The 17,612-nt window shown below is 56.0% G+C and overlaps 1 protein-coding gene across 2 annotated transcripts; it reads right to left on the bottom strand.

Moving 5' to 3' along the window:
- Nucleotides 1-1,828: 1,828 nt before the first annotated feature.
- Nucleotides 1,829-10,602, bottom strand: ZMYND19 (zinc finger MYND-type containing 19). 2 transcript variants are annotated; one of them, XM_082627312.1, is made up of 6 exons: nucleotides 10,370-10,602; nucleotides 8,983-9,042; nucleotides 8,180-8,286; nucleotides 7,460-7,600; nucleotides 2,497-2,677; nucleotides 1,829-2,314 (listed from the first exon to the last, which is right to left on the bottom strand). In XM_082627312.1, the coding sequence occupies exons 1-6, from the start codon at nucleotides 10,418-10,420 to the stop codon at nucleotides 2,171-2,173; spliced, it is 684 nt and encodes a 227-aa protein (XP_082483438.1). In that variant the 5' UTR covers nucleotides 10,421-10,602; the 3' UTR covers nucleotides 1,829-2,170. The 2 variants fall into 2 exon arrangements, with proteins under 2 accessions (XP_082483438.1, XP_082483439.1); XM_082627313.1 differs by lacking the exon at nucleotides 10,370-10,602 and adding an exon at nucleotides 9,676-9,766.
- Between the last annotated feature and the right edge of the window lie 7,010 nt (nucleotides 10,603-17,612).

Genomic DNA, 17,612 nt, shown 5'->3' with positions numbered 1-17,612 from the left:
ACAGGACACCCTGAAATGGCTGAGCCACACATCTTGATTTGATCTGGTACAAAAGGCAGTCAGGCCAAGCAGCCCCCTACACCTCGCTCCAAACAGGTAAGAAACATGGCCCACGTTTTAACCATGAATGAATGTTGAACTTTCAGACGCTCTCAGATGTGTGGCTACAAAAATCAAGAGGTTCAGGGCCTTCAGAAGAGAAAAGAAACCAGGGGCTGGGTATCAAATAAAGAACAAGGGAAGCAAAGGGGAATAAAAACACTGTGTGGACCCTGGGGCAGCTTCACGAGGGCATCCACTCCAGGAGCCTTGATATGAGCAAACCCTAGGCCCCCATGGCCACCACCCTCTTAGCTCCAGGCCAGACTCAGAGTCTCTAACAAGTAGCACAAGACACAGCACCATCAGGAGGGGACAGCCACCAGCTACAGCACCAGCTCCTGCAGCCATGTTGGACAGCCATCCCCAGGTCAAGGCTATTCCAGATGAGCCATGAGCCACAGCGGCAAGCACCCGGAATCAGGACCCAGCGTGTTATCCTATGGGTCGGCCGACACTCTGACACTTCCCTTTTAATGTAATTTTCCGAGGAATAGCTGACCACAAGACAGTCCTGGTCAGGGAACGTAAAAAGTCTGGAGGGCCAACCTGGCCACTCCCCAAAGGACACAGGCAAGACACACAGCCTGTAGCCCAGGGCCTCCTCATCCCAGGAGCCTGTTTTTAAAAGCAGACTGAGCACACTCAGGGCCCCATGCCTGGAAGACTACCCAAACCTCAACACGCTGGTCTACACCGGATTCCCCACCCCCATGGGCCTGGCCAGAGCTGGCCTCTGAATTGGGAGTTATCCTGGCCCTGGGAACGTCCCGAGGGCTCGGGCCAGCTGTGGTCGGTAGGACAGTCTCTCAGGATCACACAGCCTCTTCTCTGACAGCTTTCTGAGCCCCCACTGGTGCTCAACCTGGGGTCTGGGGGAACCCGGAGCAAAAAACCCCAGCCTGGAAGAGGCACCACAGCTGACCTGCACGGTAGCAAGGTCTTCTCAGCAAAAACCCGTGTGGGAACATGGAGTCCCTTCACCTGCAGAAAACCCCTCCCTCGGGGTTGGAACTGAGCCTTCCCTCCTGCTCCCCGCATGTTGCTATCACCCATTTCCCCAGTCCTGTTCTCCAGGACGCCCTGCCCAGGAGGCCTCCAAGTTCTGCAAAAGCAGCTACGGAAGCTCAGCTCAGTTCACAGACCAGAGGCCACAAAGGGGCTGGCCCCAGCCAGGGAAGCAGAGCACACACAGGGTGTCCCGGGAGAGGGAGATTTGCAGGAACAATGCAGGAAGGAGGGCGTGGCAGGAGCCCGCAGGGCCAACGTGGGGCCAGGGATGACCCCACACGGATGTCAGCCTTCACTCTCCCCGGAGACCAGCAAGTTCCCAGCCACACCACCCAGCTTGCGGCCCCCAGGCGGCTTGGCCAGGTGTACAAGATGCTGCCCAGCCCTGAGATCTGCAGCTCCCAGGAGCACAGGAAAGCAGTTCTCACCCCTCGGGCTGCTCCAAGTTGCAGGTGGACCTCAGCAGTCCTGCTGGGAGAAGCCCACCCCGCCCCGCCCCGCCCCACCCCAAGCTCCCAGGCACCCACTGCATGAGCTCAAAGGGGCCGAAACAGGGGCCGAGCAACTAACCACCCTCAGCAGCTCCTGCTGCAGGACAGGGACAGGTCTGGGTCTCCCTCACGCTCCCACGCAGCCTGGGGGTGGGGACGGCAGCCCTCGCACCCGTACCCACACCACGGATGCCGGCCGAGGCGGAGAGCAGACAGCAGCCAGGACGCCGGGCGGTCCCACCCTTTACTTTGCCCCAACCCGGGCAGGCCGCCCTCCTCGGCTCAGCCGCCCGGAGAGTGAGTGTTACAGCAAATGACCCTATTTGTACTTTCTAACCCTCCCGCTGCCTCCCCCCCAAAAAAACTGTACATGAGTTTACAAACATATTAACATATAAATAATGAGAAGCGTCCCGGGGGGCCTCCCAGCTGTCTCTGCTCCACGGGGTGCGGGGGGGCCTCCGGTGGCGGAGCAGGTGCAGGTGCAGGAACAGCCCCTCTGGTGGCCCCGGTCCAGCCGCCCGCCGAGCCCGCAGCCCGGGGAGATGAGAAGCCCCGTGACCGCCCGGTCATCGCTCCGGCTCAAGCTCGTGCTGGAAGGGGCGCCTCTTCTCCCGACAGTGCTTCTTGTGGGCCGGCCAGTCCTTCTGCTGGCACTGGGAGCCGCAGTAGCGCGCCACCTGGCAGCGCCCGCAGATGTTGAACTCCCGGAGCTGAAAGGACACAGAAGAGCGGCGCTCCGGTCACATGGCAGACCTGCGAGGACCTGGCCGCCCGTGCACCGAGGCCGGAGGGTCTGGGCCCCGGTCAGGCAGTGACAAAGGAACAGCCACCGCAGGGGAGAAGCCACGAGAGGGCAGTCCTAGGGGAGGCCCGGGGCTCCCCCGCCGCGCACCTGCTTCTCGATCATGGTGCAGGGCGGGTAATGGCACTCGTAGTAGGTGCAGGACGTCTCCTCCTCCTCCACCACGTCCCCGTTGGCGTTGTAGTACCGGGTCACGTTCAGGACGGGGAACTGCTCCTCTATGGGGTCCGTGGGCAGCTGCTGAATCGCCAGCCAGTATAAGCTTTGCTCCCTTAAAGAGAAGCAGGCGCTTCAGGATGCCTTGGCCAGGAAGGGTCAAGGTATGGAGGTGACAGTGAGTGACCCCAGGGTGGACCAGCTGCTTCCTCTTCTCAGGCTGCCCCGCCCCCAGTTTTGCAGCTTGACTCTCCTTTGGCCCACTGCACTGCCTGGGCTCACCTCTCCGTAACATCCAGTATGTAGCCTGTTTCATCTTCCCACTAAAAGGCACAGGGCAGGGCTTTGTCTGCCTTGCTCGTCAATCTCCCCAACGCCTGGGACGGCTGCACACAAGACAGGCACGGAGATCACGTGCTCGCGGCCCCAGAGGCGCCCACATCTGCCCCTGGTTGGCCTGCCTGCCCAATTGCTGTGAGCTGCTCTACACCCCCCGAACACTCCTCTTGCTGGTTGGGGCCAGAAGCTTGTAAGTGCCCGCACCTGCCCCACAAGAGGCACAGGCGGTGTGGTGAGCACAAGGCAATGAGCGGCCCGCTCTGGGGCTGGCCTCCAAAGGAGGCACCTCCCGCACTTCGAGAGCAAACGGATGGGTGGACCATCCCCTTCAACCCACCCACCCTCTCTGGAGACCGGGCCAGGAGGGACTTGGATAAAAAAGGGAAGTGTCTGGCACAGTACTGTAAATCAACTATACTTCCAAAAGAAAAAAAAAAAAAAAAAAAAGGGAAGGGTCACCCTCTTCTAATGTGACAGACAAAAATTAATTCAAAATGGATCAAGGACCTAAATGTAAGACCCCAAACAATAAAACTCTCAGAGAAAACATAGGACAAAAGCTTCACAACATCGGATTTGGCATTAATCCTGGATATGACACCAAAGGCACAGTAACAAGAGAAGAAACAGGCAAACTGGACTCCATGAAAAGTCAATTATTTTGTGCATCAAAAGAGACAGTCAGGGGCTTCCCTGGTGGCGCAGTGGTTGAGAATCTGCCTGCTAATGCAGGGGACACGGGTTTGAGCCCTGGTCTGGGAAGATCCCACATGCCGCGGAACAACTGGGCCTGTGAGCCACAGCTACTGAGCCTGCGCATCTGGAGCCTGTGCTCCAGCAACAAAAGAGGCCTCGATAGTGAGAGGCCCGCGCACCGCGATGAAGAGTGACCCCCCGCTTGCCACAACTAGAGAAAGCCCTCGCACAGAAGTGAAGAACCAACATAGCCAAAAATAAATAAATAAACAAATGTGGGTTTAAAAAAAAAAGAGACAGTCAGGGACTTTCCTGGTGGTGCAGTGGTTAAGAATCCGCCTGCCAATGCAGGAGACACAGGTTCAAGCCCTGGTCCGGGAAGATCCCACATGCCGCGGAGCAACTAAGCCCGTGGGCCACAACTACCGAGCCTGCGCTCTAGAGCCCGAGAGCCACAACTACTGAGCCCACATGCTACAACTACTGAAGCCCACACAGCTAGAGCCCGTGCTCTGCAACAAGAGAAGCTACCACAGTGAGAAGCCCGCGCACAGCAATAAAGAGTAGCCCCTGCTCAACGCAACTAGAGAAAGCCTGCGCACAGCAACGAAGACCCAATGCAGCCTAAATAAACAAACAAACAAATAAATAAAAACTTTTAAAAAAAGAGACAATCAGTAGACAATCAATAGAATGAAAAGGCAACCTATAGACTGGGAGAAAATATTTGCAAACCATATATCTGATAAGGGATTTGTACCCAGAATATATAAAGAACTCTACAAGTCAACCAAAAAAACAAACGACCCAATTTAAAAATGGGTAAAGCATCTGAATAGATGTTTCTCCAAAGAAGATATACAAATGGCCAAAAAGTACATGAAAAGATGCTTAACATCACTGATCATCAGGAAAATGCAACTCAAAACCGCAATGAGACCACCTCACACTCTTGGGATGGCTACTATCACACAAACAGAAAACAAGTGTTAGTGAAGGTATGGAGACACTGGGGCCTCCATGCACTGCTGGGGGGAAGGTAAAATGGCGCAGATGCTGTGGACAAGAGTGTGGAGCTTCCTCAGAAAGTAAACAGAATTATCCTATGGGCCTGCAATCCCACTTCTGGGTACACACTCTGAAGAATCAAAAGCAGGGACTCGAAGAGCTCTTTGTACAACTGTGTTCACGGCAGCATCATTTACGACAGACAAGGGGTGGAGACAACCCAAGTGCCCACTGATGGATGATGGATAAACCAAATGTGCCATACACACACACACACACACACACACACACACACACACACACACACACTCTCAATGGAGTATTACTGAACCTTAAAAACGAAGGAAATTTTGACACATGTTATGACATGGATGAGCCTCAAAGACATAAATGAGGCGAAGTGAAATAAGCCAGACACAAAAAGACAAATGCCATATTAATCCACTCAGATAAGGTCCAAGGACTTGTCAATTCACAGAACAGTAGGTACCAGGGGCTGGCAGAGGAGATGGGTGGGGAATTAGTGTTTAATGGGGACAGAGCTTCGGTTTGGGAAGATGAGACAGTTCTGGAAACAATGGTAGTGATGATACATGACAATTTGAATTTGCTTAATGCTACGGAACCATGCACTTAAAAATGGTTAAAACAGTAAATGTTATCTGTATTTTGCCACAATAAAAAGATTTTTTTAAAGAAGGAAAGGGTCAAAGTCAGGATGTGGGAGAAAACTGGCTACTTTCTGAGCCCTTCAATGAAGTCCTAGAAGACAAAGGTGAGTTTCAGTCCCAGCCGGCTTCTGAAGGCAGAAAGGGAGGAAAATGCACCTTTGCAAAGAGCACCTTCCACCCGGCTGGGCCGCCCTCGTGGCCCCACTGAAGTGACGCCAGGAAAGCAGAGCAGAAGGTACATGCCTGGCAGGAGCTGTGCTGCCGAACCGCCCGCCTCACATATGGGGTGATTACTACAAAGAGCCGCCATGCGGAGGCCACTGAGTGAGATGGAAGGATACGTGACGCCGGGCCAGCGGGGAGTTCAGGCCACCCTTGGGCTGGCTCTGCCCCGACAGGTGGAGGACTGCTGGCGGGCCGACCCCAGGCTGGCAAACTGAGGCCAACCCCAACCCATCTGCTCCTGGGCCAACCAGCAGGGAGAGGCCCCTGGGGTGGTCCTGGGCCTCCTGGGAGTGGTCTGAAGGAGAATGGGGCAGCTGGGCCATGGCCTGGGGAAGACCACCGGTGGGGCAGCCCTGGGTGTAACAGACCCTTTTCCAAACAGGTCTTCTTAACCGTGGTCGCCTCATCTCACAACAATACGTGGTGCTCAGATGGACAAATGCTGAGATCCCAGAAAGACAGACCCATCACTGGGTGACACGGTGGGCAGTGTCCCTCCAGTGTCTGCAATGGGCAGCAGCAGACCTGCATGGAGCCAGGGAGGGTGAGCCTCAGGCCTGCCCTGAACCCATGTGAGTGCTGGACAACTTGGGGGAAATCCATGGAGGCTGGTGTTCCGCTCAGCCGCCCTTACACTTGTCCTGATGACACAAGCTTCCTTCTGTTGATGAAAGAACCCTCCTGCCCCCAGCACGGAGACAGAAGTGACTCAAAACAAGCTGACTCCCCCACGCTGCCAGACACTGCTGAGGAAAGCGGGTGTGCAGCCCTGGCAGCCGCTCCTGAGACCTGGAGGTGGCTTTGTGGCTTTCCACATCTCAGCAGGGGAGCCATTAAGGGTCCTATCTTTGCTTCAGCCAAATTGGGCTTAGTTTCTGTCACTTGCAACCAGAAGTCTAGATTCACATAACCTCCAGGAAGATGAAAATCCTAACCCAGCTACCACAAGAGGATCAGCCTCCCTCAGGAGGGGGGTCTTGGGATCAGCCTCTAACAACAGAGTAGAGACCCCTTACGCCTGGAGACCCACCCCCTCCCCTCGTACAGAGTTACGGACACCCCTCCAGAGCTGCAGCAGCATCGGATTGGATGTGGCCTTCTTACACCTGGGGACCATCCCCCACCAGCAAGCCCAGCTGGCCGGGCAATCCCGCCATTTACTACCTCCAGTGCATGGGGCTCTACCAAGACCCCAGTGGTGACCACTGCAAAGGATCCACCCAGTCTCCATCCTAAGAAACACTGACACCCCTGCACCGACCTCACCAACTTCTGCTTGTAGGGGAAGTCAGCACCATCACCGCCAAAGTCAGGAGAAGCTGCCCAGGGGCCCGAGGAGATGCACAGAAGCCCTAGGGAGCCCCTAAATGATGCCCAGGTGGCCAGGGACACCCTGGCTCATTTTGGCTCCCATCCTGCTGGTCCCCCAGCTCTTCTAAGGGCTCCATGAAGTCACAGAGGGGCTTGTTCCTGGGGCCACGGGAACTGCCCTCGGAGCATCCCCTCCACCCAAGTCCTCAGGACCAAGGAAAGGTGGAGGCCAAGCGGCCAACCCCCGAGCCACACTGTCCTGCTTCCTTTAAACCACTGACCAGACAAACTGTTTACAAAAGAGCATGACAGCAAGACCCATCTGTGTGCACAGGGGCATCCCTGAGATGAAGACGGCTCCTACATCTCAAGGGCGTCCTGCCCACCTACAGGGGACCGGCCCACACAACCCCTCTCCCCACGAGAGCCAATTCAGAAGACCAGTCCAGAAAGGTAAGCATCCAAACGGTCTCCTCCCCCAGTGAAGAAAAAGAGGACCCCCGCACCCTGAGAGAAAACGGCCAAGGTCACCAAACCCACAGAAGCCTCAGAGCACAGAGTAGACGTGGGCCCCTCTTGGCAGTGAGCTTGGAGGGGCCGCCCTCAGGGGCATCTCGGTCACATCACCAGGCCCCAAGAAGACCCACCTCTGCTTGCTGGAGGTCTCCTCGGCTCTGGGCCGCCAACCCCATGGCACCAGCTGCAGGTTGTCCAGGCGATTGTCCACAGTGACAGCGTTGAGATGCACCACCTGAAACCCAGGGGCGATGCCCCCCCTGTGCCGCTCCCTAGGAAACAGACAGTGCTCCAGATGGGCTCCCAACCCTCCTGAACGCCTCAGCCGTGCGCCCTGAACTGGTCCCTTGTCACACCGACAGGACCCATCAGGAGCAAGGCTGCGGAGAGGAACCCAAGTATGTCAGTCTGTGGCCCAACCAGGACAGGCCACGTGGACAGCCCAGCCCCTGGACTTTAAGAGCTAGGCTGCAGGGAGCCAAGGAGGGAACCCGAAACCATCTCACACGGCCTGGAGAACACCCCACTTGCGTGGTCCCAAGTACTTTGGAACCTCGCTGTTCACACAGAAGAGGGGAAGGCCCTTCCCCAACCCAGAGGAGGGGCCAGAGGAGACTGTGTCCCAAACACGCCGAGCAGAAAGGGGGCTCAGCCTGCAGACTCTCTGGCTGCACTGCCAGTACCACGGGTCGCAAGGCAGCCACCCCTCCGGGGTAGTGACAATGACACAGAGTTAACTGGGAGACCTGGGGCACCGCGTGTCAACAAGGGGTCTGCCGGCTCCATGAGCCCCGTGCACCTCAGGGCTTGTGCAAAGCCGACAGGGGAATCAAGCAGCTTGGAACACCCACCACAGCAGCTCATGAAGGAGCCTTCCCGACCCCCTTCCTCGGTTCTTGTCAAAGGCGTATGCAAATATCTTAGCACCATTTCCATCTGCGTCTACTTCCATCCGGGCCTGAGAGAAAACAAGAAAAAGCTCTGTTAAAAAGGCTCTGATTACCAACAACATTCCAAACTAAAAAACAAGCCAGAGGGACAATCCCAGGCCTATTCCTGGGACCCTGGGGGTCTCCGGAGTCTCCCAGACACGTGGCACCAGAAGCAGTCTCCTCTTGTGGAGGCAAGACACGGTCACGAGCCACTCTTTGCAAAACATTGTGGACACAGAGAAATAAATCTTCCTACCCGTAAAATAAAAAAAAACCCACCCAGTAAAAAAAAGACAAGCCCTAGACCAAGTAAGTGTAAAAGGGTGACATCTGAGGTAAGAGTGGGTCCACAGACTCGTGGAAGGAGGAGTGGGCGGGTGCAGACTGGAGCCCGCACAGCTTCATCAGGTAGGAACAGCGGAGGGCGAGAGAAGGGGGGCAGCCCTGGGGAGTCTCCCAGGGCACAGAAGCTTGTACAACTGAACTCAATCATAAACATGACACAATTTGTCTCCCTTTCAGGAAGAGCCTGCAACCAGGCGGAAGTGGGGGAAGACCAGCATCGCAGAGGCGGCAGGGGGCTCCACAGGGCAGTGACAGACAGACAGCTGGAGATGCTCGCGTACCAGGTCTTGCCCTCACATCACAGGGAAGAAAACCCACCCCTTGTGACCCTCCTGGGCATGACTAAGGGCATGCCAGCAAAGGCACGGCGTCCTTACCTCAAAGGAGTAGCCCTCCACCAGCGGGATGTCCTGCTCATCTATCAGTGTGTACTTGGTCTGGAAATTAACGTTTCAAGACGTTACATTTGGAATCAGTACGAGGTACCGATAATGAGCAGAAGAGGCCCCTTGAGACTAAGCGAGGTCAGCAGGCGAGGGGCCGTCTGTCCTGAAAGCAGGCAGAGGTGCCAAAGCCTGGCCCTTCCCCACTCACGACTGCGCAGAGTCGCGGCATCAGGCTTCACTTCCCATCTGCTCGCGAAGAACCAAAGGAAGTGCCACAGGACTGGACAGGTACTAAGCTGTGCATTTTAATGTGCTGATAAACCTAGTCCAAGAGTATGACGTCACTGGAGTAGAGGGAGGGGGCCGGGATTGAGGCAGAATATCCAGAAGGTTTCAGTTAACATTTATTTTATTTATTAAGCCAGGCGGTCCTCACACAGGTGCTCACTGAATCGTCCTTCCTACCTCTTTGTCTGTCTAAAGTGTTCCAAATAAAAGTTTTAAGGGATGACATTAGTGCAATCAGTCACTGAGTTCGAAGGGACCTCAGAGCTGATGGGGAGCCCACCCTTCCATAGTTAGAAAGTCATGTCCCCTTGCAGGAAGGGCAGGTAACGGTCCCCCAAACGGACCAGTGTCATTCTCGCTTGGAAAGCTTTTTTCTAGCATCTGAATCGGTTTTACCTTTATCTGACTGCCTCTGCTCCTCTCTCCCACCAGAAGCTTCCGCCGCTGGTGATGGGAACAGGGTTCCCATCCAGGGTAAGGTCCGTGGCTGGTGCAGCTGCACGGCCGGCCGGCTCCTGGAAACAGCCAAGCCTCAATGCCCACAGGTGCCAGGAAGCCCCAGCCTCGAACACGCGGAGGGCGGGGCCAGGTAAGGGAGAGAAGCAGAGGGAGGCCCCGCTCTGGCGAGGCCCACTGAGGCTCAGCCAGACGGGGCCGCCGCTGGCAGCACGAACCCTGCCCGAAGCTCACTACGGACCGGCAGGCACTGGCGGCGCGCACACGCAGGTCTCGGCGAGGAGCGAGCGCGCCGCCTCGGAAGGGCCTGCGCTCCCCGCGTCCTCAGGCGCAGCCACAGCCCCCTGCTCCCCGGCCACGGCGCATGGTCGGAGCCCCGGGCCGCAACCGGAGGAGGGCTGCCCCGGGAGCCAGGCCGCCGGCCCGCCGCCCGCAAACTGCCCGGCCCGGGTCGGGCCCCCGATCCAGCCCCCAGCCCCGCGCCCCCGACCCCCAGCCTCGCACCCCCGACTCCGACTCCCAGACCCCGCCCGCCACCCCCAGCTCCGGTCCGGCCCCCTGCCTCGCACCCCGGCCGCCTACTCCCAGCGCCGGCCCGGCCCCCGGCCCAGCGCCCCAGTCCCGCGCCGCTCACCTTCCCGGCCACCCGGCCGAGCCGCACGATGCCCAATTTGAAGTCGGTCATGGCCGGGCCTGCGCTCGGCCGGCGGCGCCTCTCCCTCAGGAGGTGCCGGGGCCGGGGCGGGGCCACGGCGAGCCGGGCGGGCCAGTCGGATGAGTTGGGGTCAGGATCGGGGCCGGGCGGGCGGGCGGGCGGGACGAGGCTGGGCCGGGGTCGGGCCGCCGCCTCCTGGCGCCCGCCGGACCTGCCACGCGCCGCCGCCGCCGCCACCGCGCGCACCTCAGCGAGCGAGGCCAGGGGCGGAGCGCGACGCCGACACACCCCCGCGCGCCGCCGCCCGGCCAATGGTGGGACGCGCAGCGCGCCGGCCGGCGCGCGCCGCCACGACGCAGCCAATGGCAGGAGAGCGGATGCGCAGGCGCGCTGAGGAGCTGGGCCAGCGCGGGGGAGGGGCGCGGTCGGGGGCGGTGCCTTCGCGGCCGCCCGGCGCACGTCAGTTTCGCGGGAAGCTTTGTGCGGGAGGCTACCGTACAGGCTCCCGGCCCCGACCCCCTACCCCGGTACCGACCCGGCCTCCGCCCTCGCCCCCGCGACCCTGACCCGGCCCCCGCCCCTCGAGGAGGGCGGCCTGGCTCCGCGCCCCGGGCCTTCCGGGCTCTACAGGTCGGGGTCCCTGCGGGACTGGCTGCGGCTGCCAGTAAACCGTACCCCGTCCTCGGACAGCGGGCAGGAGGCCGGAGTGGGGACAGGGACCCGGAGCCCAGGGGCCACTGTGGCGTAGGGGCTGGGTCCACTGCCGACAGGCCCGCCCTCCTCCTCCCTGGCCGTCTCCACACAGGGGCCCGGATTAGGACCCTGTAGCCCAGGGGTCCCCAACCCCCAGTCTGTGGACCGGTACCAGTTCGCGGCCTGAGTGCACAGCAGGAGGTGAGCAGTGGGCGAGAGAGCGAAGCTTCATCAGCCGCTCCCTATCGCTCGCATTACCGCCTGAACGCGCCCCCCCATCCGCCCCCGCCCTCGCCCTCGGTCTGTGGAAAAAACTGTCTTCCATGAAACTGGTCCCTGGTGCCAAAAAGGTTTGGGACCGCCGCTATAGCCCATCCTCGGGCTGCACCAGCCTTCCCTGGGCTTCGAGCCTGGGCTTCGAACAGCCTGCGCCAGGTCCTTCCTGAACTGGAACTCCAAGGGCTGAGGACTTTGGCGGGGCTTTACCTGTCTGCTGGCAACCACTCCAGCGGGCTCTCACCCCCAGCGCCCGATGAAACCACTCTACACCGGTGCACCCAACAAATTGCAAACCCCTGTTCTAGCGAGGGAGGCAGAAAAGGCCCGTGACGTGTGAGTTATATGCCATGTTAAAAAGTGATCAGTGCTGTGGGGAAACAATCAGCATTAGGGAGTTGGGGATCCAGGAAAGGTGGTGGGCGGGGTAGGCCTCATTGCCAAGTAATTTGAACAAACTGGGAGGAGGAGTGAGCCATGTGGGCTCTAGGGGAAGAGCATCTCCAGCAGAGAGACGAGCCAGTGCCAAGGCCATAAACTGGGAACACATTTGGTGCGTCTGAAAAGTGGAGGTGGCCACTGTGAGCACAGGAGTGCATGAGAGCAACAGGGGACGAGGCCAGAGACGTGGAGGGCGGGAAGGGGACCATGTAGGCTCTCGTGAGGACTCTGACTTCTACACTCAGAAAAGTGAGCCACTGGAGGATTGGAGCAGAGGAATAGCTATTCAGTGCGTCACACCGGCTGGTGGAGACAATGCCGGAAAGAGTGGCAGCAAGCAGGCTGTTTAGGAAGCCCATGCAAGCACCCACCCAGGAAGCGATGATGTCGGGACACCTGTGGTGGCCGTGTTCTGTAGCAGTCACGATAGCCCTGGTTATGCTGCAGTAACAAATATCCCTCAATTCTCAGCAGCTTAGCAAAATAAAAATGTATTTCTCCCTCAGGCTGCACGTTAAGGTGATAAGGCAGTTGAATATGTGAATATGGCGTTCAGGGAGGTGTCCAGCCTGGGGTACAGATTTGGTGTTCATTAGCATATTTGTCGTATTTAAAGCCATACAGCTGGATGAGCTCACCATGGGAGGAAATGCAAATAGAGAAAAAGAGAGGGGAAAGATTGAGCCCTGGGTACTCTCATACTAAGAGAGTATTTGAGAAGAGAAGGAGCTGGTAAACAGCAGGAGGACGTCAGGTATGAGGGAAACCAGGAGAGGGCAGTGGGCCAGGAGCCAAGTGAAGACAGTGCTAGGGTGAGTGGGAGGGATCAGCCTTGTCTGATGCTGCTGAGAGGTCCTGGTCAGTGGGCACTGGGAATTAGTCAATAGAGCACACAGCACGAGGGCGCTGGTCACCTTGACAAGTAAGTGATGGAGGAATAAGCCCAACTGAACGAGCTAAGGGTGAGTGGAAGGAAAGGCTTGGAAACCTTGAGACTGACAACTCTTCTGGGGTGTTCTGGCTGAAAAGGAGCAGAGAAACGGCCAAAGCGAGAAAGAAAAGGCAAGTCCAGAGAAAGTGTTGGTTTTATAGTGGGAAAGGAAGCAGCATGTTGTCCACCAGTGGGAATGAGCCCATGGAGGAGAAAGAGGTGAGGCAATCGCCTGAGAGGGGAGGGCAGGGGCTGGCCTCCGACAGGAGCCTGGCTGGTTCAGCTCAGCCACAGCTTGAAGAGGAGTCTGAGAGGTGAGTGGATGTGGGTGTAGGAATCTGGGGGGTTCTCTTCTGATGAGAACGAGGCCATCAGCTGAAGGTGAGAAGGGAGTGTGGTCCAAGGAGAGAGGACCAGGAGGACCAGGAGGGAACTAGGAAAAGACAGTAGGGTGGCCCGGCAGTGTCAAGGGGACCAGCCCGTGTGACTGTGTGTTTTTCTCCAGCCTATTTAGGCTGCTCCCGAGAAGGCAAGGAGAAAGAAGTGTTGGATTCAGCCAAGACTGCGGTTATGCTGGGCGAGTGCGGTGAGGTGAGGGGGAGAGAGCGAGCTGTCTAAGAGAGGGGTGCTTGCCCGGGGCATCTGAGCTCAGCAAGTAAAGAAGAGAGGACACCAGAGGGGGCAGATCTGAGGGTGGAGGTCCCGGTGGGTTCAAAGGATTGCGGATAGAGGCAGTGAGCGAGGACGGGAAGTGCTTCAGAGACTTCTGCAAGGGGCTGCAGGTGCTAGGGGTGATCGTGTCTCTGTTACCTGCTGACCTGTGACAACCCCCCCCCCAAACTTCATGGCTTAAAACCACATCAACTTATTATTTTGCACAATTCTGTGACTGACTGGGCATCTTCTGTTCCACACTGTCAGCCAGATACCTCCTTTGGTTGGACTCAGCTGGGACTTTGCCTGGAGCACCTCATTTTCTTCCATGTGACCCTGGGTGTGGTGTACCATTATCCAGGCAGGAGAGCTGGACTGCTTACCATGTGGAGGCTCTGCTGTAAGTGACAGGTCCCAGTGGGCCTCTGATTGAATCACACCTGCTAGTATCCCGCTGGCCAAAGCAAGTCATGCAGGTGAGCTTGGAGTCCGTGTGGGAGGGGTGTGCACAAGAGCATGAGTCCTGAAAGTGTGGCGTGTTGTGGGGGCTGCCAGTGGAACAGCCTGCCCCCCACCCGTCCACCCTCTGACCCCTAATGATTCATGCTCCTCCCACGGGAAGAGCCTAGAACCACCACCTCACCGTGGCTCTTGGCTTATGATGTGCAACAAGGCCAGAGGCAAGGTGTCTGCCCCCCAAGACCCAACGTTCCAAGGGAAAGCACAGGATAAGTGAATAGACACCCGGTTCAAAAAGGAAAAGGGGGTGTGCCCCCTGCAGCCACGGGTGCACAGCAATGTTGAAATCCAGCAGACAGCTGTCACAGTGCGCCTTTAAGGGCTTGTCTGCTCCTGGCCAGTGGCTCCCTAACCCACCCACCCTTTTTTATGGCTCCCAGTGGCTTTTCCCTCTGCCTCTTGGCCCTGCATGCTCGGTCATCCTCCCTTTTCCATGGGAAATGGGCCCTGTTTGCTGCTGAGTAGCTTCCTCAGCCTGCTTCTTGCCTTGAGACAGTTGAGAGCCCAGAGGCCTCTTTTATTTTGAACTTTGTCCATATTGTAGTTCAAGAAAATACAACCCCTAAAAAAAACTTTGTGGATTTTCTAGGTATCAAATTATAACACATTTTATTAGACAGAAGCTACACTGCAAATATCTTTGAGCGGCTCCTTTCTGCTGTGGACGTTGAGCCACGTGCTGTGGCACAAAGACCTCAAGACGCCTGGAGGCGCTTCTGTATGGCTGACAGCATCTATGAGGGTCCCGTCCCCTGGGAATCGTCAGAGGTCTTAACAAGGGGTCATATGCCATGCCCTTGGATTTCTTTTAACCCTGAGGTCATGTTTTGCTGCAGTGTCCTGGATTTGATCTTCCCCACGATGCCATTTCTTACCTTGAGAACCTTTGCTGCCTGGAAAGGCTGAGACTGAGAAATAGTTTTTATTTTCCAGCTGCAGGACCTGGCTTGAAATACTTCCTCCAACTTCTGCTGGAACATGGAACATTACTTCTTTAGTTCATTTCTCTTTTCTTTATTTCACTTTAGCATAAATGACTGAAAGAAGCCAGTTGGCCCTTTATGCTTTCTGCCAGGAAAATCAGATCCTTAGATATATTTTCTGCCTTCCCCGTTACCACAGGCAATGGTGTCCCACTTTTCCACCAATACCTGACTGGGCTCCGCCCTTCTCGGGCCTCCACCAGCAATGTCCTCACTGCCTGCCAGGTCCTCCTGCTGTCTGGTTCCAAAGTCAGGGCCACATTTCAGAATTTTGTGATGGCAGCATCTCACTTTTTTTTTTTTTGAATTTTTGAATTTTATTTTTTATACAGCGGGTTCTCGTGAGTTCTCTATTTTATACATATCAGCGTATATATGTCAATCCCAATCTCCCAGTTCATCCCATCACCACGACCACCCCCCGCCACTTTGCCCCCTTGGTGTCCATACGTTTGTTCTCTACATCTGTGTCACTATTTCTACCCTGCAAACCAGTTCATCTGTACCATTTTTCTAGGTTCCACATCTATGCGTTAATATACGATATTTGTTTTTCTCTTTCTAACTTACTTCACTCTGTATGACAGTCTCTAGATCCATCCACGCTTCTACAAATGACCCAATTTCGTTCCTTTTTATGGCTGAGGTAATATTCCATTGTATATATGTGCCACATCTTCTTTATCCATTCGTCTGTCGTCGGACATTTAGGTTGATTCCATGTCCTGGCTATTGTAAACAGTGCTGCAATGAACACTGGGGTGCATGTGTCTTTTTGAGTTATGGTTTTCTCAGGATATATGCCCAGTAGTGGGATTGCTGGGTCATATAGTAGTTCTATTTTTAGTTTTTTAAGGAACCTCCATACTGTTCTTCATAGTGGCTGTATCAATTTACATTCCCACCAACAGTGCAAGAGGGTTCCCTTTTCTCCACACCCTCTCCAGCATTTGTTGTTTGTAGATTTTCCGAGACAGCATCTCACTTTTAAGTGTCAGTGTCTGTTCCACGTATGTGCTGCTGCATAATAATGTCTTAAAACAGTGTTGATTTTCTAATTATTCCGTGATGAGATTGGGCTCAGCTGGTTGACTTTTCTACTATTGGCTGGTGGGTAGTTTGTCTCAAATTGTCACCATCAATTCCTTCCCTCCCTGTCAGGTGTGATGCTCCATCCTCACTGGTCCTGTGACTGTTTTGGGGGGGGGGGTTTGGCCACACTTCACAGCTTGTGGGATCTTAGTTCCCCGACCAGTGGTTGAACCTGGCCCACGGCAGTGAGAGCACTGAGTCCTAACCACTGGACTGCCAGGAATCTCCCTCCTGTGACTGTTTTTTGTTTTTAATTTTATTTATTTAATTTATTTGTGGCTGCATTGCGTCTTCATTGCTGTGCGCAGGCTTTCTCTACTTGCGGCGAGTGGGAGCTACTCTTCGTTGCAGTGTGCGGGCGTCTCATTGCAGTGGCTTCTCTTGTTGCGGAGCACGGGCTTTAGATGTGCGGGCTTCAGTTGTTGTGGCACGCAGTCTCAATAGTTGTAGCTCACAGGCTCTAGAGTGCAGGCTCAGTAGTTGTGGCTCATGGGCTTAGTTGCTCCGCGGCATGTGGGATCTTCCCGGACCAGGGCTCGAGCCCATGTCCCCTGCATTGGCAGGCGGATTCTTAACCACTGTGCCACCAGGGAAGCCCCCTGTGACTATTTTGATGCACTTAATCTGGTAGAAAGTTCTGGGACTTCCAAGCCCAGGCCAGAGGACTGGCAGCTTTACCTTCCTCCCTCCTGGGGGCCTGCTCACAGGTAATCAGTCTTACTACCTGGAGACTCTCATGCTGTGCAGAACCCCAAGCAAACCATGTGGAGAGGCCTCAGGGAAGGGATACTTGAGCAGCCCCCAGCTGTCCCAGCCACCCGAGTCAAGGTGCCAGACACCAGCAAAAAGGACATCTTGGACATTCTAACCCAGGTAGATACCACACAGAGTAGAAGAGCCTCCCAGTTGAATGCAGCCTAGTTTTCAGAGTAAGTAATAAATTTGGGTGGTTTGTTATGCAACAATAGACAGCTGAAACAGCCAGGGTCCCTCACGGAGCCGCAGTCAGGATGTGTGAGTGAGGCGAGAAGTCTGAGACTCTTACGTCCAGGCTTTCCCTTTCTCTCTAGGTGATCTCTCCAGAGGAGTAGCCAGATATTGTCACATGGCAGCTCAGGACTGTCAGGGAATGAAAACAAAAGCTGCCAGCCCTTCTTAGAGCCTGAAACTGGCATGGCATCTCTCTCTCTGGCAGTTCAAGCAAGTCAAGGGGCCGCCCCATTCAGTGGGAGGGGTGGAACCCACCTGCTGATGGGAGTAACAGCGTGAGTGGAAAGGGGTGAGAGAAGTTGTTGGGTGACGTTGTTCAGACAAACCTAAAGCCACAAGAGGGGCTGCTGAGGCCAGCTGGGGGGGTTCTCAGAGGACAGGAGTCAAGGCAATGAGCACTGCTTTGATCATGTTTTTTATTTTCTAGATCTTTGATGCTTTGACATCTTGAGGGCCTTGCTGTCTGGGGAGAGACTGCCCTTCCCAGGCTGGCTAATTCCTAGAGACAGCAAACAACTCACCCACCAACACACCTTTCACGTGCAAACCAACCGATCCAGAGCCCACACCCCAACCACCTCCTGTCACCAACACACCAGGCCAGTATTTTCCTGCCTAAATCATCCAGGGCCAGGTACTGGAC

The sequence above is a fragment of the Mesoplodon mirus genome (genome assembly GCF_964341445.2).
Source record: "Mesoplodon mirus genome assembly, chromosome: 1".
In the NCBI taxonomy this organism is placed as follows: Eukaryota; Metazoa; Chordata; class Mammalia; order Artiodactyla; family Ziphiidae; genus Mesoplodon; species Mesoplodon mirus.
The sequence above is the reverse complement of the archived record's forward strand: the minus strand, read 5'-3'. Positions and strand labels throughout refer to the sequence as shown.